Source organism: Diadema antillarum, unplaced genomic scaffold (genome assembly GCF_040938485.1).
Source record: "Diadema antillarum isolate AM-2024a unplaced genomic scaffold, OU_Dant_1.0 scf00000074, whole genome shotgun sequence".
NCBI classification, from domain to species: domain Eukaryota; kingdom Metazoa; phylum Echinodermata; class Echinoidea; order Diadematoida; family Diadematidae; genus Diadema; species Diadema antillarum.
In genome coordinates, this window is record NW_027270963.1 from 2,484,271 (window position 1) to 2,508,631 (window position 24,361).

Below are 24,361 nucleotides of genomic sequence, written 5' to 3' on the forward strand. Positions count from 1 at the left end.
AACAAATTAGCAGTCGGTAAATTGTGATGAAGGCAGATAATATTTTTTGATGATATATCATTTGATGTGCTGAAAGCAGGAAGTTATCTTTTCTTCCATGGTGCTGCATACAATATTTATGGAGGTTTGGAGCAAAGTTAGCAAGAAAATTTCAGAAAGTATGGCAATACATTAGTCTCAAAAACAGCATGAACCATAGTTTGCTGTATCTATGAGAGCAGGAGAGAACTTTTCAGGTATTTTCTAAAAAAAGAATACATTTTTATCATCTCATTAATAACTACAACCACAAGTATACATCCTCAAAGCCTCAGTTACAAATATTAATAAATCAAGCTTATTTGAAACAAAAGACCAATAGGTTCAGCATTTAAAGTGGCAAACCGAGTAAAAGATGTATGAGGGTTTTCTGTCACTGCTTTCTTTACAGGCTTCTTCGTTGGCCTGGTTAACGCCTTCGACCTGGACGGCGATGAGGTGAACTTTTTCATTCAGCGGGGAAGTGAAGACAAGTTTGAGATTGACTCCACCACGGGTGTGATCACGGTGAGTTTTCCATAGCTCACTGTGGTGGGTCTTTGTTGACAAGCATGGAGCATAATAGCTATTGAAAATTGTATTTACATGTAGCTCATTCCCCATTCATAAACTTGCCACAATGTTTATAACAGTGTGAGTGAGTGTATGTGCATGTTGGTTTGTGTGTGTTTGTGTGTGTGTGTGTAAATGATGTAAATGTAAATTGTGTGTAAATGATAATTTTGTTATGTCAAGAGTTAAAGACAGTGTGTTCAATACCTCTCCAAGCAAAAGTCACATTAGCACTGATGTACAGTTTTGAACGCATTAATCATGATCAGAGCTGCATTATCCGTTGAGGACGGGCTGATTTTGCTACAACACGCATTTCCCATAGACACCTGCCCGAGTATACTCGGGACTCGTCCTCAATGGGTTAATCAAGATTAGAGCTACATACGTACTGCATCCTTTCATCCCATCATTTCTGTGTCACTTATCACCCTAATACGAGTCTCCAAGATATACATGATATACACTACCATGAGAATCTTTGTTGCATTTCAATAAAGCCAAATCACAATTTGATAGTGTCCTTTCACTCACAAACATCCTGTAACAGGTCGCACCGGGTGCGGACCTCGACCGTGAGCAGAAGGCAGTGTACACCCTGACCGTTACCGTGTCCGACCTTCGCAGTCCCCCACTCAGTAGCACCGCCACTGTCTACGTCTACCTGTCGGACATCAACGACAGCCCGCCCACGTTCGACTCGTCCCTCCTCGACCAGACGATCTCCATCCCTGAAGACACGCCAGCCAACAGCCTCGTCACGACAATCTCGGCAGTCGACGACGACACGAACCCCGACATCAACTACGAGGTGGTCTCGGTCGTTGTTTACGACGAGGACGGCAACGACATCTCGTCCGTATTTGACTACACGACTGTGCTCAGTCTCAATCCGGTCACAGGAAACTTGACGCTTGTTTCTCCGGTGGATCGGGAGATGACGGAAAGATTTGTATTTACCGTTTCAGCTGTGGATCTGAACGCAGAGAGCTCAGCCTCCGCCCGAAGTCCAGACAGTGGTATGTCTGTCTGTATCGCCCATTTTCTAAAACAGATTTTTAAAATGAAATCTTCATACAATCAAAAGCATGCAGTTGTGCAACTACAAGAGCATGCTTGATTTTGTCAAAATACTCCTGTCTCTGGTTTCTTATTTCAGCCAGAGAATGCTATATTGTTTGAGATATTCATTTAATTTTTTTTTAAATAAAGGAACTAACAAATCTTCGGTTGATGTGCCAGGTTTGTTAGAGAGAGAAAAATAGAAGAAAAAGAAAACAGATTAGACTATAACTATGACAACTTTTGTTCAGTGTTGTATCTCAGGAAAAGCAGAAATAAGACCAGTGAACACATTTTATACCACTCTGCATTTATCTCACCAGCACAAATTACCATCATCATCACGGACATCAATGACAACGTCCCCGAATTCCAGCCGCCCGGCTCCGATGTCATCGTCCTGCAGCTGTCTGAGTCCGTTGGGGCTGGCAACAGCGTCCCGGGCACCATCATCGCCCTGGATCCCGATCAGGGTCTGAACGGAGAGGTGGAGTACGTCATAGCTGGCGACACCACGGGTTTGCCCGTCTTCATCAATTCTGTAACAGGTTAGTTGTCCTCCAATGCTCTTAGAGATCCTGTTGTTTAAACATATCATATCACAAGTTAACTAAATACAGCAGTATACAGTTTCAGCATGTCTCATTTGTAACATGTAGGTCACAGAAATTCATGCAATTAATAGGATGATTGCAGCTGATTGTACTTAACACTTCAAATTTCTTCAAATGAAGTATCAAATCTACAATCTCAGTTTCAATTTTTCAATTTATGGAATGTATCTAATCCGAATGCCATATCTACAGCGTAGTTAACACCCATACACAAAATCGAATGCAGTTAACATGTAAGTGTGAAATTTCAGCGGTGTCTATAGAACCATTTCTTTCAAAAAGGTGCAGTTGAGCAAAAGTTTGTTCGACGTGCAGTTAACCTTTGAGCTTGTCTTTGATGTCAGTTCACAGTCAGTTGCACTTCTTTCATAATTCATTACTTTGTTTTAAGTCATTTTTTAGAAAACTTTTTTCTCTATGACAAGTCCAAATATTGTTTGTGCACCATCTACATTGTACCTAACAAAGGATCACTTCACTGCAACTCTGGCAAACATGACAATTATACAGTTTGCACCAGTTGTACACATTTAGGTACATGGGGAAAAAGGATTATGTATGGATCTAATTTGATGCTATATAGACTTACGTGTGTATGCACCATGTCATTGAGATTTTGAGTTATGTTCAATCCAATTTCACTACAGGTCAGCTGATCCTTACTCGGGCCATCGACAGAGAGGTCCAGACTTGGGTCAACCTGACCATCCTGGCCGTCGACAGGGGAAACCCCTCCCTCAACTCCACCATCCCCGTCTACATCGAGATCATCGACAACAATGACAACAACCCCGTCTTTGAGTTCCCCACGTACACCACCTCTGTGAACGAGAGTGCCGCGGCCGGTACGTTCGTGATTACCGTCAGCGCCGTCGACAACGATGCGGCTGGAAATGGACGCGTGACATACAGTATCGTTGGCGGTGATGGGAAGTTCACGATTGACCCAGACACTGTGAGTTAACATTCGTATTTGTCATCCATACCATGAAGTGTTACGCTTATGCTGCGTACGCGTTTGGAGAAATGAATGATAATTTCTTGTGTCATATGAAATCAAACAAACTTTCAACACACATTCATTTGCACTGGCACATGCATTTGGCTCTTAGCTAGCACAACCATGAAAAGAATTTAGCAACACACACAATGATGAAGCACGTTGTCTGTTTCTGTCTGTTCATATCTCTCTGTCTGTCTGTATGTTTGTGTCTGCAGGGGGTGATAACACTACTGGAGCCGCTGGACAAGGAGACGCAATCCCAACACGTTCTGACCGTCTTCGCGAGGGACAACCCAGGGGACTCTGAGGACAGCAGGCAGGGGTCAACCACGGTAAGTCGTAGCTCCCCCAAAATGACTATTCTTGGCCTTTGACTCACAGCGCAGCATCTTATGCAGTACAAACTTATGCAAGATGATCATAAGCATGCCTGTTTAAGCCCATCACAGTAAAAAACCTGCCACAATCACCGTGTTAATCTACCTCTTCTCATTCTCATGTAATCATTCCTGTAGCTCTATAACTCCCACGTACACCAAGATTGCATTGAGAAGGATTATCTTATGCAGATGTGAATGTATAAAAAAAAAACAACTGTAATCCATCTCTTTAATTTGTCCAACTTTTGTGAGACCAATATAAGTTAACATTGGGCAGTTGTTTTGACCAGCCATTGCTGGAAATCCTACGATGACAAAAAACAGTTTATAAGTGTAGTATCTAAAGAGTAGTTGACCAGTCATGTTGTAAGCAGAAATGTTCAGTATGGTAGACTGCTAATGATACATGGCTGAGATACTATGGCATCGTATGCTGACAAAAAACAATCAAGCATGTTACGTCTACTGCTGCAATACCATTGGTTCATTCTTTACCTATTCCATGATGCAGTGTCAGTCTGATGAGAACATAATTTGAAACAAAGGCAGTTTCCAGGATAGCATATGTATGTCATTTATGTACCTTATCTCCCAAATTTCACTGAACCATTCACTTCTCAACTTTGTTGCTGCTGGACACTTTTCAGGTGACAGTGGTGGTCCTGGATGCCAATGAATATCCTCCCGTGGTCACCCCTCCTGTCTTCAACGTCGAGGAGGGCCGTCCAGCTGGGGAGGTCGTTGGCGTCATCGATGCCACCGACCCTGACGATCCAGACAACCCTGACCAGATGATTTATTATGTCATCGTGGGCTCACAACCGGCAGGTGTGTATCTTGATTTCATGGAGCCATGACTTATACTGTTTAAGCTGTTATGTTCGCGAGGGTTTAATTTTCGCGAATTTTGCGAATCTCAGTTGGATCGCAAATTTAATAACATGCAAAAGTGTCTCCATGCGCTAGGGTAATAGCGCATTTATGTTAGCGTTGGCATCAGTTCGCGAAAACAACATCTCGCGCAAAATATCTATGACCTCCTCATTTGCGAAAATATCTGTACGCGAAAATAACAGCGTATACAGTAGTTGGCTCTTGCTGAATGCCAGTGATGGTACTGATGTCATTATTTAGAGTGGCTTTTGAGCGAGGATGACTGTGAAATGCAGATGAAAAGGGGGATGCCATCAATCAATTACAGTCAAACCTGTCTATAGCGGCCACCCAAGGGAAACAAGAAAAGTGGCCGCTATAGACAGGTGGCCGCTATAGACAGGTTGGTGGCCATTTTGAATTTTAACAGTTGCATTTTATAATAGCAGAAAATACCGCATGTTATCCTTGAAAAAAAACAACAACAACCAGCAAATAGGTTTACATGTATAGCTAACAGGATTTTTGTTGTACCATTCACTTCATTTTTTTTTCTTTGCCTGCTTCTGTTCTTTTGATTTTGAAAACAACATTTCGGGTATGAGGAACTGCTCTGTTTCATACCGGTTTGTATGAATGGGGTTCACGAGTGCTGAGTTCGATGGAGATTGATAATGTGTGAAGCTTATGTCTACAACAAACAATATACCCAGACAAGTACCGTATTGTCCTTATTCAAAGGGACTTAAACGCTAATTACACAGCATTCTAGTAAAATCATAAGATGTTATTAGGCGTTGTCTTTGCCTTTGTAGTACCTATTGAGGGCGGCATTACTGAAGCCTAGATCAAATCTACAGTGTAGTCAAGTTAGTGATGAGACGGCTTTTCGTGGCAAAGAGCTGCATTAATTTTGTAAATTGTGTCTGTATGATTGTGACTGAGCTGGGACTCGGTAAAATTCACGCAATGAACGTAAAAGACATCGTATTCATGGCTGACTCAAAAAGTTAACGGCTCAGCTAAATTTTTATGGCCGCTATACGCAGGTAGATATTCACCATGGGATACAAAATGTGTGGCCGCTGGCCGCGTTAGGCAGGTGGCCGCTATATTAAGGGTCCAAAATAGAGGAGTTTTGTCCGGGGGATTTTTCAGTGGCCGCTATAAGCAGGTGGCCGCTATGTAGAGGTGGCCGCTAAGACAGGTTTGACTGTAATTGAGAGATATACTCATGAACAACACTGTGTATATTATGTATAAAGCAGAACCGCTGTCGTAATGAATGTGATTGAGCACAAATTGAGAGTGGTCAGAGATTTTATGTGTCTATGCAAACTTTGAATATACTATTTATGCCATATAATTTGCAGTGTGTTTATTTCTGTGAATTGCAGGAATTGACTGACATTTGAGAACCAGCAGTTTGCCAAAATATTGCCTCTATAGCAGAAATGCATTTTATATCGTCTTTCCAAATTGGTATCTGCTATTTCTTCTCCCGAAACGTATGATATCTATTTTCTTATTCTGTCACTGAAGTTGTTGGTCACATTAAACACATTCATGAAATTGTTGTACAATTTGTACATGTGTAGATTCACAAAGTGCATGGCATATACAGATACATGTACAACTTTGTTTCAGAAACCTTGTACCACAATGAAACAATGCCAATGGGGAGCTACCAGAGACAGAGGGAATTAACTGTCAAAGATGAGAAATTGACGATTAAAGAATTGAATAACAGTGATCACAATCTAATAGGTAACTTTTCGTAAAAACAATCATCTGATGTAATAAACTCCATCATCATCATTTCAAATTCCCAATTTTGTACCTCATGCAGTTGGTACCACATTGTTCGTCATCAACAACATGACGGGCGAGGTGACTACCACTGGTCCACTGGACAGGGACAATGGAACACACCCTGCGGTCATCTATCTAGACGTCTTGGTACGTATGAAATAGATATCAGGAAAATTGTATGTTATATTGATGGTGGATCATATTAAAGTATCAGAGTGTAATGACTCCTCTGTAGACACTTCAGCTGTCATCTCTTCTCCCCCCTCCCCCACCTTTTGTGGCAGTCTAGGTTTTGTTGTTGACTAGATGGTCATGAATCAAAGTTATAATGTTTTTTTTACATAAGAGTGATTGTACAAATATATTGATAGCTGTTAATAGCACTAGAGCAGAGTTTATTTTTCCTTCTAATAGAATGCACACATGTATTTAGAATTCACTGTGAAAGCAGCCGAAAACGATGATTTTGTTTTACCTGCCAGCACTCCATTGACTCCACACAGCTGATCTATATTTCGTTTGACTTCCTTCTTGCAAAAAAAAAAAAAAAAGGTCTTGGTGATATGCAAGATACGTGTGTGCTACCCTTTTGCTATGATCTCTACCTTACGGTTGAATGTTCATCATTGTCTCTTTCATAATTGAAATTATTTTTTGTGGCTTAAAATGATGTATCAAGTTTTACACAATTTCTTACATGTTTTCATGATGTCAAACTAATAAATCATTGATTATGGATAAAAGAAATGCGTGTACAGTTGGGGAGACTTGAACGTATTTGAAGTCAATGCTGTTAAATCTGTTGCAGGTGTATGATGGTGGCAGTCCGGACCTCAGCACGCCAGTCACTGTCGTTATCAACATTGAAGACATCAATGATAATGATCCGGTGTTCACGCGACCAGTCTACACTGCCCCCGTCCCGGAGAGCCACCCTCCTGGAGAGGTCATCGTTACCGTGGTCGCCAACGATCCGGATGGAAACAGCGATCTGACATACTCCATCATCGACGGCAACCAGAATGGCACCTTCATCATCGATCGTTAGTTCCCTCACTCATTCAGTTTCTTTTTTCTGCCCAGATTTATGCCCATGTAACCTGTAAACTTCATTGATGTATCAAATAAAGCTGTATGTATCTTGTATGCGTAAAAGCTACTGTTGACATTAGGACTTGATGTATGTTGTCTAGCAACATTTTTTGCCAACATAGAAGTAAAAGGCAAGTACATCCAAATATAGCGGCTGTATCTTATCATATTGGATTGCTCGTTAATGATAATTGCGATACCACCATCTCAAGAACAAAGTGAAGAGAATTTTGAGGAAGATTGAGAATAAGAAGTACATCCAACATGATAATCAAGATTTCATTCTTGAACTCTGGTAATTCCCATCAAAGCATGCATTGACATAGCTTAGACAGCAGGAATGATATTCAGGTATCATGAGAGGGATGCCCACCAAAGGTCTAACATTATCACACAAAAAAAGTAAGTCTAAGGATCCACCACCAATTACTCTGGATTCTCATGGCACTCACTCTATTGCAGCATCCTCTGGAGACATCATTCCAACCAAACCCCTGGACTACGAGACTATCACGGTCTACAATCTGACTGTAGTGGTGACGGACAACGGAGGGCAGACTTCAACAACCTATGTTGTGATCCCCGTTGGAGATGCCAACGACCAGAACCCGGCCTTCATTCAAGACCCTTACAGCTTTTCTGTGCTTGAGAACGAACCATCAGGTAAAATCATTTAGGAATTCAAGACAATGTGCTGTAGAGTATTTGTTTATGTGGTGGTAGTACTGGATAATCTGGTGTAAAAGATTTAACCCATTGCATACATTAACAGTTACAGACTATGTATCCAGTCTGTAGGACATGTTAATCTCCATCTGGTGCTCAGCTAATGATGAGTACTCACGTTTAAGACACTGCAACTGTGATAGAATGCTTTAGAAATAATTAACCGAACATTAAGTCAAATCCGTTACCAATGAGCACTTTTACAGTGTAATACACACACACACTGATGTATTTCCAATAATGTCTGAACAACAGAACCGCCCCCCCCCCCCCCCCCCCACTGAAATCATAAAGTTCTGTGTTTTCAATGGCCATCATCGGTATTACACTTGGTGGCAAGGGAGTTACAGTCTTAACCTCCAAAACTCCCCCACCCCTTCCTCCATCTCAGGGCTGTACGACATGTATGTCCACAATGAATCTTTCACTCCAAATTTATTGCCATGTTTGGACACCTCTGCTGCTCTCTAGGTACTGAGGTGGGTGTGGTCCAGGCGGTGGATGGTGACACCCAGTCCGAGTTTGCTGACATCATCTACACCATCATCTCCGGGGACAACGAGGGCCACTTTTCGGTCAACCAGACGACGGGCATCATCACCACGGCAGTGATGCTGGACCGCGAGACGATCAGTGAATACGTTCTCGTAGTGGGGGCCCACAACCCTCAACCAGCCTCTGGTGGTTTCACGGGAACCGCTTCGGTAAGTCCTTCAGAAAGAGTGAAGTTTTGTGATCATACCATTTGTGTATAATGTTCCTTTATGTTCCTGTATCATGTTGTGTAACTGTTTTTTAACATGTACAGACTTGTGAAGAACAGCCGTTGGCTGAAACAAGTGCCAGTCTGGAAATAAGATACTGTAAAAGTGGAAATTTTCGCGATGTTCAAATTTTCGCGCATTTCGCGCAACCAGAAACTAGCGCGAAAATAAAAGCACGCGAATATTTTTGCTTGCCATATGTGCCTGTGCATGATGTCTTGATTCCGCGGAATTAAAAACACGCGAAACTCTTCCGACCCGGCCAAGCGCGAAAAATTAGTCACGCGAAAATATCCACTTTTACAGTATATGAATGAATGAAGGAATGAATGTATGAATGAATGAATGAATGAATGGATGGATGGATGGATGGATGGATGGATGGATGGATGGATGGATGAATAAGTGAATGGATGGATGGATGGATGGATGGATGAATGAATGAATAAAACCTTGTTCATGATTTATAAATCTTTGTTGCAGTGCATCCTTAGTTGTTTTTTTTAAGTGGCTTATTGGTCTCATCTCAAGAGTGAGCAGGCTAACGTGATCATGGTATTCTGAAAGGAAGATAAACAATCTGTCATATTTTGCAGGTGTCGATTTTGGTGAGAGATGTGAATGACAACACTCCCTTGTTTGACAGCAATCCCTACAATGCCATCTTAAGTTCCAACACTGACGTCGTTGAGGTGCACGCCCAGGACCCTGATGAAGGAGTCAATGGTGTGGTCATCTACGAGATCGTGTCCGGCAATGATGGAGGTGAGTGTGGGTGACCATTGCTATTCTGTCCAAGCATGTCAGACTCTCATAAATTCTTGTCTTTCTGTTGTCCTATTTCCAGTGATATGTTTACCAAAACATATTCAATCATTCTGTAATCCATTCATTAATGAAGATGGCAGTGATTACTCTGCATCATAGAAAAGTTACAAACATTTTTTTGATTGTGTAAATGTTAGTTTTTAAATAGCTTTACACAATCACAAAACTGATGATTTTTTTTTTTTGCCCCGCTTTCAGATCTATTCACGATTGATGATCGCTCTGGGGTCATCACACTTGTCAACACCTTGGACTCCCCACTGGTGCGCAACTACACCCTTATCATCGTGGCCCGCGATCTTGGGACACCCTCGCTCCAGAGCAACACTACGGTTAACATCGACGTCAGCTACCTGGGCGATAACTTTGCCCCCAGATTTGTGCAGCCATCTCAAGGCCAACTTGTGCAGATTAGAGAGGTGTGTAAAGTGTATGGTGTAAAGACTTCAGAGATTTCCAGAACGTAGAACACACATACAGACACAGACACAGACACACACACACACACACGCACACAAAACAGCAATCAAATCATGTCATGAAGATGGGGCATAGAATAGTCAAGAGCTCTAACAATGCACGTAAACAGATTGTGCCTACATATACATTGTGCAATGAACACTGTGAAGCATGCATTAACATATGAACATATGACTTTAATATCCCCCATCCCTATTATCCCTTCATTTTTCATCCAAATCATCACACAGAATAATGCTCCGGGGGCACTTGTCATAACGGCCTATGCCATCGACAACGACTTTGGCAACAACGGCATCGTGGACTACAGCTTCCTACCCATTGACGACTACGAGTTGTTTGACATCGATCCCAGTTCAGGCAACATCACTATCAAGATCTCTGCGGACAGGGAGACAAGGCAAAACTACAGAGTGAGAAATCAGATTCTATTGGGGGCATTAGATAGATAAAGGTATTACTGGGGCACTAGTCTAGAGAACACAGGAAATCTCATTCATTATGAAGAGCATTGAACGAAGAAAAATATTGCATTGCTATTCAGTGTGTTGGAGATGACAGTGTTCATCAAATTTGTATTGGAGTTTTTTAAGGGAAGCTTCGTATTCCCATGGAATTATATGTGAAAATAGTGAAGCTGACATTACCCCATTAACCCATTGAGGACGAGTCCTGAGTAAACTTGGGCAAGTGTCTATGGGAAATACGTGTTGTAGCAAAATTAGTCCGTCCTCAACAGGTTAAGGACAAGTATTGAGTATACTTGGGCAGGTTTCTATTGGAAAGGCGTGTTATGGCAAAATCAGCTCATCCTCAACAGATTAAATCTTTGCCTTCCAGAAAAGATATGCAAGAGTCGGTGGACATTTATAGTTTGATCTATGGGCCCATTTGCAGCTGTTGACAACTCCTGTTATTCCTATTTTGAAGTCATCAAGGGCATGCTAAACACACCATCGATTCACAAAAAAAAAAGGTTTATTAAGTCCCTGTTGTGTATATGATGTGTGTAGCAATGACTGTGAGTACGTGTATGAAAAAGACATTTATAAATATTTCTGTCTTGTGCCTACAGCTGACTGTCGTAGCCACAGATCGCGGAAACCCAGCTTTGTCAACGACTCAGACTTTTGTCGTTGGCATCCTGGACGAAAACGACAATGAACCCTTCTTTGAGCGACCAGACGTGAGTATCTGCCTCCTTGGATATTTGTCCAGGATTAATAACAGAATATTTTTATATCTAACCATCTACTAGGACTTTCAATTTAACAAATGGTGGTCATGCATGATTTATGTGTTGGTAAGGGATATTGTTTTGAAGTTAATTTGCAAGATTAAGAATCACAGAAAGTGCATATTTATGTTTCTATCAAACTTATGGTTATATGCTTCATTTTCTTTTTGAACCATACATTTGAGGATCTAAAAAAATTTTGAAAACTGATCCTTGGAATGAAGCAGTGGATAGAACTGTCTTTTGCTGCATATGGTTTTCCCTCTTTGACAGATGGTATTATATCTCTGAGCACGATTATGACTGTATATTTCATTACTGTTATGTCCTTCTGTAGGGAATCAACATTCCAGTTCTGCAGAATCTGAATGTGTTTGAGAATGCAAACATCAGTGATCTTGTTGGATTCATCACTCCGGCCATTGACCTGGACGTTGGGCCAAATGCAGTCATCTACTATTACATCGTTGGTGGGTGCAACATGATAGATAGATACATAGATACATAGATACATAGATATATAGATACATAGATACATAGATAGATACAATGTAGATAGATAGATAGATAGGTCAATAGAATATGTACATGCAATGTAGGCAGATTAGATGGATGGATGGATGGATAGATCGATAGATCGATGGAGGGATGGATAGATAGATAGATATGCATGCAGACGAGCAGACAAATATGTATCCTCATATCTCATCATTGAATATATCAAATGAAATGAAGAAACATATTACACACATTTCACAGTTCATCCACAAAGACCTCCGTATGACGACGTACGTCCTCATCTTTTACCCTTTCATTTTCACACTGCTTTACTTGTCTTGGTTTCAAAGTCACAGTTTCAGAGGCTTTATTTGAGATGTTTGATACAGAGCTGTAAGGCAGAACAGCCCCCCCCCCCCCATTATTCATTTCTACTACTATATATGATAATGAATAATATGTTTGACATCTTTATTCCATCACAGATGGCAATGGTAATGGAGTCTTTATCATCAACTCTACCACTGGTGAAATATTTGTCAATGGCACCCTGGACCGGGAGACTCTGGCCTCCCACACCATCGTCGTCCTGGCAACCAATGATGCCAACTACGTCCCGGGGAGTGGGCCTTACAACGTGGTGGACAACATCTCCCTGAAGGAGGTCCGCATCACGCTGCTTGATGTCGATGACAATGGACCGGTCTTCTCCCAGGTGGAGATATCAGCATGTGAGTTGGCAAGAAGAGTGATACCACATTTATCTGGCTCACACTCTCTCAGTAATGTGCAATTTGTGTTTCAAGACCAGTCGTTTTGAGAGAGCAGGATGTACATTTAAGGTGTTGAGAATACAGCTTCTGTTCAACCAATCCAGCCCCAGGTCATTCCATGATTTATCAGGAATATCTTATGATAAGTCATCCAAACTGAGGTGTCTTAACCCGTTTAGGACGGACTGATTTTGCTACAACACGCATTTCCCATAGACACCTGCCCGAGTATACTCGGGACTCGTCCTCAACGGAAAGGGGTAGGTGTGGCGAATGTACATGTGGTTTAAGAGTATGTAGATGGATTAATGAAAAACTTGTTAAAGTTACAGGAAAGTTATAAAATCCATTCAAAAGTTATGAATTCTTAACGTTTTAAAAGTTATGAATTCTTAACGTTTTAAAAGTTTTCACTAATACCATGTGCCACCCACTCTACATGGAACAACTTGTAATGTCACAGCGGTTACTGGGACAAATACAAGTAACTCTTGGTTACCAGACTTCATGTGTATGGCAGTATTTCTGTGCAGTAAGCATAATTCACATTTAGGCAGATGGTAAAGGAAACTGCTCTCTGTCTCCTCTCTCTTGTGTGAAGGCATCCCATTCGATATATCACTTGGGGGAACAGCACTCACAGTCTCCGTCACAGACCCAGACGGTGCCTCCACGCCAGACGTCACTTACTCCATCCAGGCGGCGGTCTTTGTGGCCGGCGATGGGACGCGATCGGGCGCCCAGTCGTCGTTCCGCATCGACGCCACCACGGGACAGATCACCACCAACCAGCAATTCACTCAGACTCACCTTCAGGGTTACTTTGATCTGGTCATCCTGGCAACAGACAACAACTCGGGGCAGACCGCTGTGACAACAGTCAGGGTATGTAATACTGCCCTCTACTTCTATAAACTAGTTAAAGTTGTTTCCAAATTCCCCTACGTGAATGACAATAAAGCATTTTTTTCTCAGTTAATTTGTATTTAGCCACTGTCATTTCAAATCTTACAGTGATGTTCACTAGGTAAAATTGCATATCTAATGTCAGTGTTTGGTCTATCTCTTACTTTGCATATGTATGTATATCATCTAAGACCTCTCTCTCTTCATAAAATATGAATTAAAAAGATATGTATGTACACTTGGCTTTATGGATGAACAGATAGATAGATGGATAGATCTGAAGATAATAGATTAACAGACAGATAAATATGCAAATAGAGAGAGGTCATAGATGATATTGCTGGTGCTTGAAAAGATTTCAAAGGCTTCTTCATCATTTCTGTCTCTCTTTCCCACATCATAACAGATCTGTATTTTGGATAACAACCAACGAGTCGTCGTTGTTATCGACCGTGGAATTGACATCGTGAGAGACAACAGAGATATCCTAATCGAGTAAGTAAAACTATACAGGAATTCCTTGATGTGTGCTGTAGAGCCCTGTGAGTGTATGCTATTTCTCATCTTTCCAGCAGCATGCTGTATGATTTTGTAGGAGCAGCCATTTTGGTGATGGATTTCTACATGTCAGTTTGAGGGAGCATATTCATTCTGAAGCATGGATTGTGTTTTTTTTCCCGGCTATGAGTAAAATAACAAGATTAGACCCTGAAATTCCATTGGACAATTTCTGTGAAACAAGTTTTTGTAATGGGGATTCACAGATCATTCAGGAAATGAGAATACTCTGTGATAATATCAAGATCTGAAATTACTAGAGTTCCAGTGTGTTTAATGCATCTTAATTCCCTTGAAACATGAGAGCCATGATGCATGTGTGAGCTTTTTCGGGCCATTGCAGGGTCCTGCAGAACATAACTGGAGGCATTGTCTTTATTGATGACATCACCAATCACCGTGACGACAACGGGGCGGTACTCACCGACCGGACACAGGTCCTCATTCATGTCATCGACCGAACGACAGGGGAGGTCATCGATGCTAATGTTGTGACTGCGTAAGTCCATTCCTTCTTGTACTTATCACGCACAATTTTAGTATTCTCGTTCAAGCTACATATGGAATATATGTGTTTTTTGTAATTTGTGCAAAAAGACTGAGATGCACAAATGTTCATATTCCCCTATATTTGATAGAATTGACTTGTATTTGCTTGGGAAGATTATTGATGCATTGTTAGTCATTATATCATAGATTTACTTAGACACACACGCTGTCAAGACGTTGTGATATGAATACCTGGTACAGTCGTGTCTAGTGTGTAAACCTCACATGGTACAGCATGAAATATAAACTGTAAAGCAAGATATTTTTGCTGCATGAAATTTGTGCAGATTGCCACTGGCATTCAATGCACATAATGTAGACAACTTTTGCGTGCATTTTAATTTCACAAATCTTGGCTCTCGCGAATATGTGGAATAAAAATGCACGTGAACTGTTCTGGTTTTACAGTATTTTATGAAATATCTAAAGGCTGGGGTAAGTTTGAACATGAAATATACATTTCATGAAAAATTTAAAGAAGTAAGTGTCATTGCGGGTAATCAGAAAAGAAGGTATGTGACTTATACATTGCAAGGCTTCTGTAGGTCAATGTTATTACTCAAATAATGACAGAGTGTACAACTGATGGAAGTGGGCGGTAAAATTGATATTTTTCTTTTTTGTTGTTGTCAGGGTAACAAGAGGGTCTAGAATACCTTGGCGAAATGCCTTTGTCATGTCCTGGTGTGTTTGTGATGTGTGCAGGATGGAGTTCTGATATTCTGTCCTACAGGAAATGGGTATTGGTAAGGCACACAGTGCTGGCTTGAAAAGGGAATTTCCCAGCTTATACAAACAAAGAACCATGATTAAAGGACCCTGTGTGTGTGTTTGTAGCATTTGTTTTGACAGTCGATGCAATGTATGCACATGTACTTTATGAGCAAATTGCCAAATTCTGGGAATTTTGAAGATCATGACCATAAAGTCAACTCGATTGTTTCTACTTGGTAGTGGTCATCATTGCCTTTATCCATTGTTGGCATACCCTGGTAGTTTCTTTTGTCAAATGCCAAGTTATATGTTTTCTTCCTTGTAGTGTGTCATGTTTTGAATGCATGCATTACAAACAATGTATCAACTATTATTATTATTATCATTTCTATTATTATTATTATTTCTATTATTATTATTATTATCATTATTATTACTATTATCATCATTATCATTATTATTATTATTATTATTATTATTATTATTATTATTATTATTATTATTATTATTATTATTATTATTATTATAATTATCATTATTATTATTACTATTACTATTATAAATCATGTTTCCATTAATGTAAATTGCACCATGCTGTTGTTATCTTATTAGATATTCTGTGGTTGCATGATAATTCTATAAATAAGTTATTCAGTGATATATATTTGTGGTGCAGTATGCTTCCAGTTCATGCCTACACTTTGTACATATGAGTTGTGGGTGAAAACTAAAGTGAAAAACAGTTCTCGACTTTTTTTCTGCCCACAGACTGATTGATGAGAATGCAATGAGTATAGAAGTTCTGCTGGATGACCTCGATGTAGTGGAAGTCTATGTAAGTGTTCTGCATTTTCCATTTATAATTCTTATAATATCATACGTATCTTACTTTTTCTACTGTAATATATCACTTTATAGTTGTACAGTATAGTATAGTTGTATAGTATATGAAAAAATTTCAAAAAAATACCAAAAAGAAAAATATGGCAAACATCTGCTTTGATATTACAATAATCGGAAGAAGATTTCTGTAGACAGATGGACAGTTTACAGATAAGGTCTACACAAGACCACTTTCCTTTTCTGACACAAATGTCTTTCGTGACCAAAGTCATGCAATTTTTTTTCAGTGTTCCTTGTTGGACATGCCTACATACTTGTATATCAATATCAGCAGTTATCAACATGCATGAATTACAACTGTACTTGGTGTAATTCTGTCTAACTTTTCTTAAGTCTTTCTCTGTTTCTTGCCAATTATGCATAACCCTGCGTGTACTGGAATGTGCAGCTGTTCATGGGAAAATTTAGACAGTTTCTTCCCTAAATGATGTTTTTGTAAGATGAGACTTTAATGACAGGTAGTGCCCACGTTGCGTTGTTCTCCTCGTTTGCTTCCTGACTTTACCAATCAGGAAGTCCCAAGAGTTGTATGATCCTGGTCCTACCTGCATCCTTCGTCACCCGACCTTGCACATACTCCTCTGCGTGCAAAACTGACACTCATTTTTTGCAACAGCCGACATTAAGTGTTGCCTATGGAGTGGAGTAGCCTCTTTTTTTTATAGTTATATACCCACAATTATCATTTTGATGGAAAGTGACAAAAACACTCGATCTTGAGGTTGAGCAGGAAATTGCACCAGCTGAGCAAAAGCAGGTGTGAACAACAACATGAGTATATCATTTCAATTCTTTAAAAAAAAAATGCATGGATTATGGTGAGCTAATAGATCAGACAGATAACTGAACAACCTTAAGTGCTATATATGTACTTTGTCCCAAATATTCAGGAAGGAAAAATTGAATTTGGTTTCAGGTAGTGGTATGTGGCTAGATAGAACATGCATCTACACATGTACATAAAAATGAGACATTTATTGTATTTTGTTGCCAGGATGTGTATCTGATCCAGAAAGATTTTGTATTCACATTTATTAAAGAACAGATTCATAGGTGAGCAGATGCACAGTAAAAACACAATACAAGTTGATCAATTCAGACATGGCTGATTCAGACATCACTGATTGATTACTTGCACCATGCATATGCTCATGTCTTTAGCTGACCAATGAACAGGTTTATCATGATGGTGCAGACATTAAATCTGAGTAAATTGCTAAACAGGTGATTTGCCCCCCCCCCCCCCCCCCCCCCAGGAAAAAAAAAGAATGAGAAGTTTGATTTCAGAGAAGAAACAGAATTCTTTCTGAGCCAAACATGTAAAAAATATGCAGGGCAACGAATAGAAGAAAATTGTAGTGAACGCTTAATGTAACCCTACTCTATCCTCTCCTCCAACCCTCTCCCATAGCCCCTGTTTGGAGGTGGTGGTATCGGAGGCCTTGGTATCCTGGAGGCAGCTCTTCTGGCCTTTGGTATCCTCCTCTTTCTGGGCGCTCTCATCTTCTGCATCATTCTCTGCTGTCTCCGCAGGAGGTAAGATCCAGATCCTACTCTTATTTTTATTTTTTAGATAGACCATAGTCAATACAGACATTCTTTACATTATTTTCTTTAAATTGGAAATGAGATATTTTCATATGAAATATCTGTTGTTGTTGTTGTTGTTGTTGTTGTTGTTGTTGTTGTTGTTGTTGTTGTTGTTGTTGTACTACTGCAAGTATTGAGTCTCCTTTCCCTCCCTTTTGTGTTTCATCTCTCTTTTCATCACTAATTTGTTTTAATTTTTTTTGTTCTGAATGGGGTGCGTATGCATGTGTGCTTATATGCATGAAATTTGATCAGAGTGAGCGAATGAATGGTGGTGTTTTCGTGTAGAACATTGGATTAAGCGTGTAAGTCAGCCTGCATAAATTACAGTATGCAGTACGGGTATTTTATTTGTGGCAGGGCAGTAGTCACATATTAGGAATGCCCTTTTCATGGAGAATGGACACTTAACCAATCAAGACAGCCAAAAGCATGAGACAATTGACTGAGTAATCCAGAGTTGTTTGTTTCATTGGCTGTACTTAAATCCTTGCTGATTTATTTTTGGGTGTTTTTTTTTTTTCTAAATCTATTTCTCTGGATGAAATGAAAAGCTGTTGACTTTGGAATGGAGGTATATCATAATGAAAAGAGCAAAAAAAAAAGGAGATAATGTGTATGATGAAGTGTATGGGGAACTGTGAGCATAGGAATTGCATCGCTGATGGCCAGCAACGATCTTCTGAATGTGATGTCTCGTCCATCCAGGCTGCTGAGGAAGATGCAGGGTGGTGGAGTGACCCTGGGCAAAGCTGACAATGACCTCCTGAAGGAAAACAGAGCTACAAGTTACCAAGGGTGTGTATTTAGAGCAGTTATTGTTGGCCAGTGCAATTTAATATTGATTGGTTGGATTGTTGGTTGATTGGTTGGTTGTTGTTGTTGTTGTTGTTCCTGCTGCTGGTGCTGCTGTCTCTGCTGCTGCTGTTGTTGTCGTTATTATTGTTGTGTTGTTGTTGTTATTGTTGTTGTTGTTGTCGTTGTTGTTGTTGTTGTTGTTGTTGTTGTTGTTGTTGTTGTTGTTGTTGTTGTTGTTGTTGTTGTTGTTGTTGTTGTTGTTGTTAGGATTCAGAAAAGAATTCTCTGGGAATGACAGAGAGGAAGATAGTATACATTTAAGGGTTTAATTCTTTCACTGTGTCTTGGGGTTGAAAGTATTCAAATACATTTGAATGCTGCGAGCATAATCCATACCCCATCCTCCTTTCCTTTCCCTCATTGGAAAAAAAAAATACACTTAAAGTTCAAGACATCTTTGTAATGTACGCCATGGCACAAAACATAGACGCATAGACCAGACCCCTGCAATAATGTGTATTTGAAAGGGAATTTGCAGTATGTGAGGGAAACAATACATATATAGATAGGACCTCATCCACGTCAAGCTCTGCTTATGATGATAGTCCCCTGTATTGATTTCTCCTTTGTTCATATATAAATACAGTATGCCTTGATATGTTGCTTTGATTTATATGTTAGTACAGACTGATGTTGTTATGAAATTGACATTTCTTACAATGATTGATGTGTACGTTATACTCTCTCTTTTTTTTGCATACTCTGTATCACTTTGTTTTTATTTGTTATTGTATTTGGAAAAAGAAAATGCAGAAATAAACCAAACCAAACCAAATTAATGAATACTGTATACGCTATATATTTCGCGGGGGTTTTATTTTCGCGAATTTCGCGAATCGGGAGCTATTCGCGAAATTAACAACACGCGAAAATATTACCTTCCAAAATGAATGCCTTGCTTTGATGATACGAACATTTCAGTACTAGTATACCATGTCACGGCTTACCGAACAGACCATACTGGCTAAGCTTGTTTACGCTCGTCCACGTCTACTTACGAATACTGTAGAGAGCCAATCTATTATCGCAAGGGGACCACTCATCAGAAATCTAGCGCGATGGACTTAACCACTTCAAAAATGTTGAATTCTAACTTACTAGTTTGCAGAGTTTGGTAAGTTTTATTCATGCAGTGTATAACTAGTATCATTCTTATTTGCTAGTAAGTTGAAAATTCACACTTTCTTTGCCACTTCATATTTTCTCTGGTCCCCCAATCGCGAATTTAACCACTCGCGAAAATGTGTGACAGCGGCAATTCGCGAAAATTTATGTACGCGAAAATTATAGCGTATACAGTATACACTTGTAGGTGTAATACTAACATTCAAATTTAGTGGTGTTTGCGAGTGTACACTTGTACACTCAGTGCTATGTGGTTACATGTGTATATCTCTTATACCATATTTCTTGTTGCTTACAGATCCAACCCACTCTGGCTGGACAATGATGCCAGTCAACCAGACGACTGGCCGGACAGCATCTCCCTCCTAGCAGGAACCACCAAGGATTATGAGGCTCAGGTAGGAACTACAGAGGGCAGTGTTTCATCTGGATTTATTAAAAGAATATCATTGATACCAGAATTCCATGAAGCCTTGTGTTTGAACTCCCAGCGACACACTTAGCTATCAATTTTCATGAATTTATAATGTACCATTGTGATTGGCAAGATCGAGGAAAATGCTGGTTACATACATGTGGGATGACGTATGTACAGTGGCTTGTTACTTACATTATATTCATATTTTAGTGATGAGTGCATTTTGGCAAAACTACTGCTGTCGTTGCTACAGTTATACCAGGGAACAGAGTAAACTCTAGAACTCTTGAGAGAGAATGCCTGTGGGCTTATGTTTATAAACTTACTTTTTGCTCTCATATTTATGTACGGTGGACTCCCACTGTAATGAAGTGCTCGGGACCGACAGTTTTCTTTCGTTATATCAAAATTTGGTTATAACCGAACAAATAAATAAAAAAGAACATAGAGTTGATAATGTAGAAGCCTGAATTTTTACTTTGTTGTAACCAGAATTTTGTTTGAACCGTGTTCATTATAACAGAAGTGCACTGTATCATGAACAAACTGAAGTGCAGATTGAATTACAAGTTATATGAAGAGTGCTTAGTTTGTGGTGTGATGAATGGAACTCGAAATTTCAGGCGTGCTATATGTACTGTATGGTAGAAGAGTGCAATAAATCCAATAGATTTGAATTTATAGCATGTGGTCTTATTTTGACAATGAAATGTTTCATTTCACTGTGTTGTACTTGCAGGAAGCCACAATGAATTTCCTCTCAGATGAAGTTCCTGTTGAAGTAGCTGAAGACGCCATTGTCATGACCTCACTGGTTAGTGAAAAGAGCATCCGAAATAAAACAGCCAATGGAGGAGCTCATTTAATTGGCAATGGCTTGGCAAATGGGTCTGTCTCGTCTGTCAGACGTGTGGACACAACCAACCTCAATGGTGGAGTACGCACACTGCAGAACAGTGTCTACAATGACAGGTCCAGTAGTGTGCGTCTCCAAAACCCCTGGGCTGGGGGAGGTGGAATCGAGGAGGAGCGATACACATCTGTCTCGATGGTGTCCAACGCGGCGCCACCTCCATCCCGCGACTTTACCGACAGCCAGAGATCGCAGTACTCATCCTCAACACGCAGCTCCAACTTTGTGAGGGAGAACTCCAACTCGCTGCACCACCGCAAGCTCCTGACGGAGCAGGCGGCGGCGGAGATCCGCGAGATGCTGCAGGACATGCCCCTCTCCACCGCCGAGCAGGAGAGGGATCTCGCCGCCGCCGCCTACCGCGAGCAGATGGCTTTCGAGGCGGAGCTGTCGCCCATCACGGAGGAGGAGTCCATCTCGTCCCGCTCGACGAACACGCGGGCCAGCAGCTACCGCGACCAGGATTCACTGGAGCGTAACAAGCGAGGAGGAACGATCACCAAGCAGTACAATGACCCCATGGGCAGGTTCTCAGGAGACTCTACGCTGGAGGAGCAGTACAAGGAGGAGGAAATTGATGGAGCCAACTCAAGGACATCGATAAAGTCGTACTCATCCAGGCGGGTGACCAACAAGGTCTACACAGGAGGAGAAATGATGCCCATTCCGGAGCTCGATTCAGGTAATGAATATTCATGAATCTCTTCTGCATAATGACTTCATTGTGTGTGATTTTACATAACTCATTTTTACTCTCTTGTGCAAAGGTCCCAAAAGGAAGCAAACACCTGGAAAATGTGTACAATGTGTGTATTCAGATTTCTTTTTGTTGGAACATCTCCTGTGGGTAAAACTTGTTGCAATTTTGCCTTCATAATGTATACATTTGTAGTGCACACAATTTTACGTTGGTCAGTTGACAAGAGTGGCATTGATTCATCGTCTGTTCCTTGACATTAGTGATCAGCCCTTTTTCTTACAGGAGACGATACTCATCAGATTACAGAATTAATTCTTTCCCTAACAAGTTTCTGCCCTTTTTCCCCAAACCCTTCCACTGTCATTTCCATGCTTCCCCTAATGGAAATCTAGTGGGAGAAATCACAATATCAGAACGTGGTGAGATCAGAGTCATCAACAAGCCCGGTAGCTCCTCACCAAATGACGCTGCCAACTCCACAGGTATACTGCGTGCCCTTAACTGTTTGCTCTGGCTGTTAACTTTCACTGACATACATTGTAAGGTTGACAACCTACAGTACTGTGTTTATCTACTACTCAGATCACTTTCATTTTGAGGCACTTCCTTTCTTTCGCTATGGTCAAAGCCCTGTTTTTTACTGTGTTTGTCCTGATCTGATTCCTGACTACAATATTCATATCCTCTGAGAGAGATTTTGTTTTTATTTCTTGCCTCATTTTACAGTGGTGCATGATTGGTTCAGATGGAAGTTGTGGCAAAATATAAGAATGTTTCGTTTTTGTGTAGTAGTTTGTACTGTAGCTGTATGTATACAGCCGAACTTGCTTCAGTGACCACCTGTGTGTAAAGACCCCTGTCTATTAGGGCCACTAGAGTATTTCTATCTGTACAGATCACCCACTCACTAAGACCACATGTATTCTGTCTTCCCTGGGGGGGGGGGGGGGGGGTCTTTATAGCATGTTTCCACTGCTGTGTTCCTCAACCATGTCCCTTCCTTGTAGCAGATATCTAAATTTCACTGGCTTTGTAAATATCAGATAGGAAAGGATGAGACAGCTTAATAATGCCTTGAGATGTTTTGACACTTTAGATGCGTTATTCCCCCCCCCCCCCCCCCCAAGGTGAAATAACCCTCTCTGGAGGCGGTGACGTCAGACTCTCTCTCCAGAATTCGCCCCTAGCTGCCAGCAGCCCGATCTCTCAAGGTACACTGTACAGGAAACCTCAACACCAATGAACACTTTATCCATTGCTTTCTTGATCCTCATGTAGCTCAACGGTTTTCCTGATTGATTTATATCAGGCACATAGGGACATACACTATTTGTTATGATTGTTATTTGTTGTCATTGTTATTTAAAAACTAGGCCTTGCCCAGTTCCAATAAGACTTTTTTCTCCTTAGTTATTTCACAATGTAGATTTTTTTTTAAAAAAATGAAATCCGGAAGACATAAACAAGGTTGTGAGACTTAATTACAGTTGTCATAATATATTTGTACAAATCTTGGTGTGGCAAATTATCATATTGTTGCTCATGTGATTAATACATACCATCATGTTGATGTGCTTTGAGTTATAGTTCAATTATGTAATTAATTCCTACCTGAGTGTGTGACAGGGGACTGTTGGCTTACATATGAGTTTGGATCCAGGAATTTTATAACTGTATGGATTGAATTTTATACTTTGTAGATGGAGAAGTCTGGTTTAATTGTTTTTAATCACCTACATTGTTTATGATATATGAAATGAGAGCATGCTGAACTCTTCACTTTTAAGCATCATAGGTTTATACAGTTTGTGCCCTTCTCATATTTTGGTGCTAAAAAGAAAGAGCATTGGGGCTCATGTATATTAGATCATGGTACAGAATAGTTTTGAATTCAAATAAGAAAAGATGGATTTCATATGTGCATGTCAATACTTGTTCATTTATAATGTTTACACTTGAAAACACATCCATCTAAATTAAGACTTACTATCATTTTCATTTTTTTTTTTAATTCAAGGTGGAGAGCTTACTCTCACCAGTAATGGAGATATTAGGTTGTCCCTATCCAACAGTGGCAAACAGATAACAAGGGGTCCGATCAGTCCCACAGGTAGAATAATTTGCTGTGTGCAACCTGCTAATGTTTGCAGTGCTGTAATGTGAAACAATAACAATGGTTGTTTCAATTCAAGTGAAAGATTTATACAATACTTGAGAAAATAACTCTGAGAGGAGCCTTAGTGAATTAAGTTTAAAATGCACCAAATAGTACAAATAGATGAAGTTTTAAAATTAGATGTGTATCCTTAACAAGAATTTGAATTCTTGCACAGATAAAAATACATTCAGTTACCACTGTCTATGACAGGGTAGGCACAACTTTACAAAGCAGGT

At 40.3% G+C, this 24,361-nt stretch overlaps 1 protein-coding gene across 1 annotated transcript in view; it reads left to right on the top strand.

Moving 5' to 3' along the window:
- LOC139717354 (cadherin-23-like) overlaps positions 1-24,361 on the top strand; it is a 197,374-nt gene that overhangs the window by 160,535 nt on the left and 12,478 nt on the right. Inside the window, exons 72-96 of the mRNA XM_071628860.1 lie at positions 431-546; positions 1,142-1,610; positions 1,977-2,201; positions 2,915-3,222; positions 3,486-3,602; positions 4,298-4,478; positions 6,373-6,482; positions 7,144-7,378; positions 7,890-8,090; positions 8,625-8,857; positions 9,514-9,682; positions 9,944-10,164; positions 10,456-10,638; positions 11,301-11,411; positions 11,800-11,932; positions 12,446-12,691; positions 13,335-13,618; positions 14,046-14,134; positions 14,541-14,696; positions 16,229-16,295; positions 17,775-17,899; positions 18,662-18,751; positions 20,235-20,334; positions 21,094-21,949; positions 22,360-22,449. Of these exons, the coding sequence (XP_071484961.1) occupies positions 431-546; positions 1,142-1,610; positions 1,977-2,201; positions 2,915-3,222; positions 3,486-3,602; positions 4,298-4,478; positions 6,373-6,482; positions 7,144-7,378; positions 7,890-8,090; positions 8,625-8,857; positions 9,514-9,682; positions 9,944-10,164; positions 10,456-10,638; positions 11,301-11,411; positions 11,800-11,932; positions 12,446-12,691; positions 13,335-13,618; positions 14,046-14,134; positions 14,541-14,696; positions 16,229-16,295; positions 17,775-17,899; positions 18,662-18,751; positions 20,235-20,334; positions 21,094-21,949; positions 22,360-22,449 (5,115 nt within the window). The remainder of the gene's footprint in view (positions 1-430; positions 547-1,141; positions 1,611-1,976; positions 2,202-2,914; positions 3,223-3,485; positions 3,603-4,297; positions 4,479-6,372; positions 6,483-7,143; positions 7,379-7,889; positions 8,091-8,624; positions 8,858-9,513; positions 9,683-9,943; positions 10,165-10,455; positions 10,639-11,300; positions 11,412-11,799; positions 11,933-12,445; positions 12,692-13,334; positions 13,619-14,045; positions 14,135-14,540; positions 14,697-16,228; positions 16,296-17,774; positions 17,900-18,661; positions 18,752-20,234; positions 20,335-21,093; positions 21,950-22,359; positions 22,450-24,361) is intronic.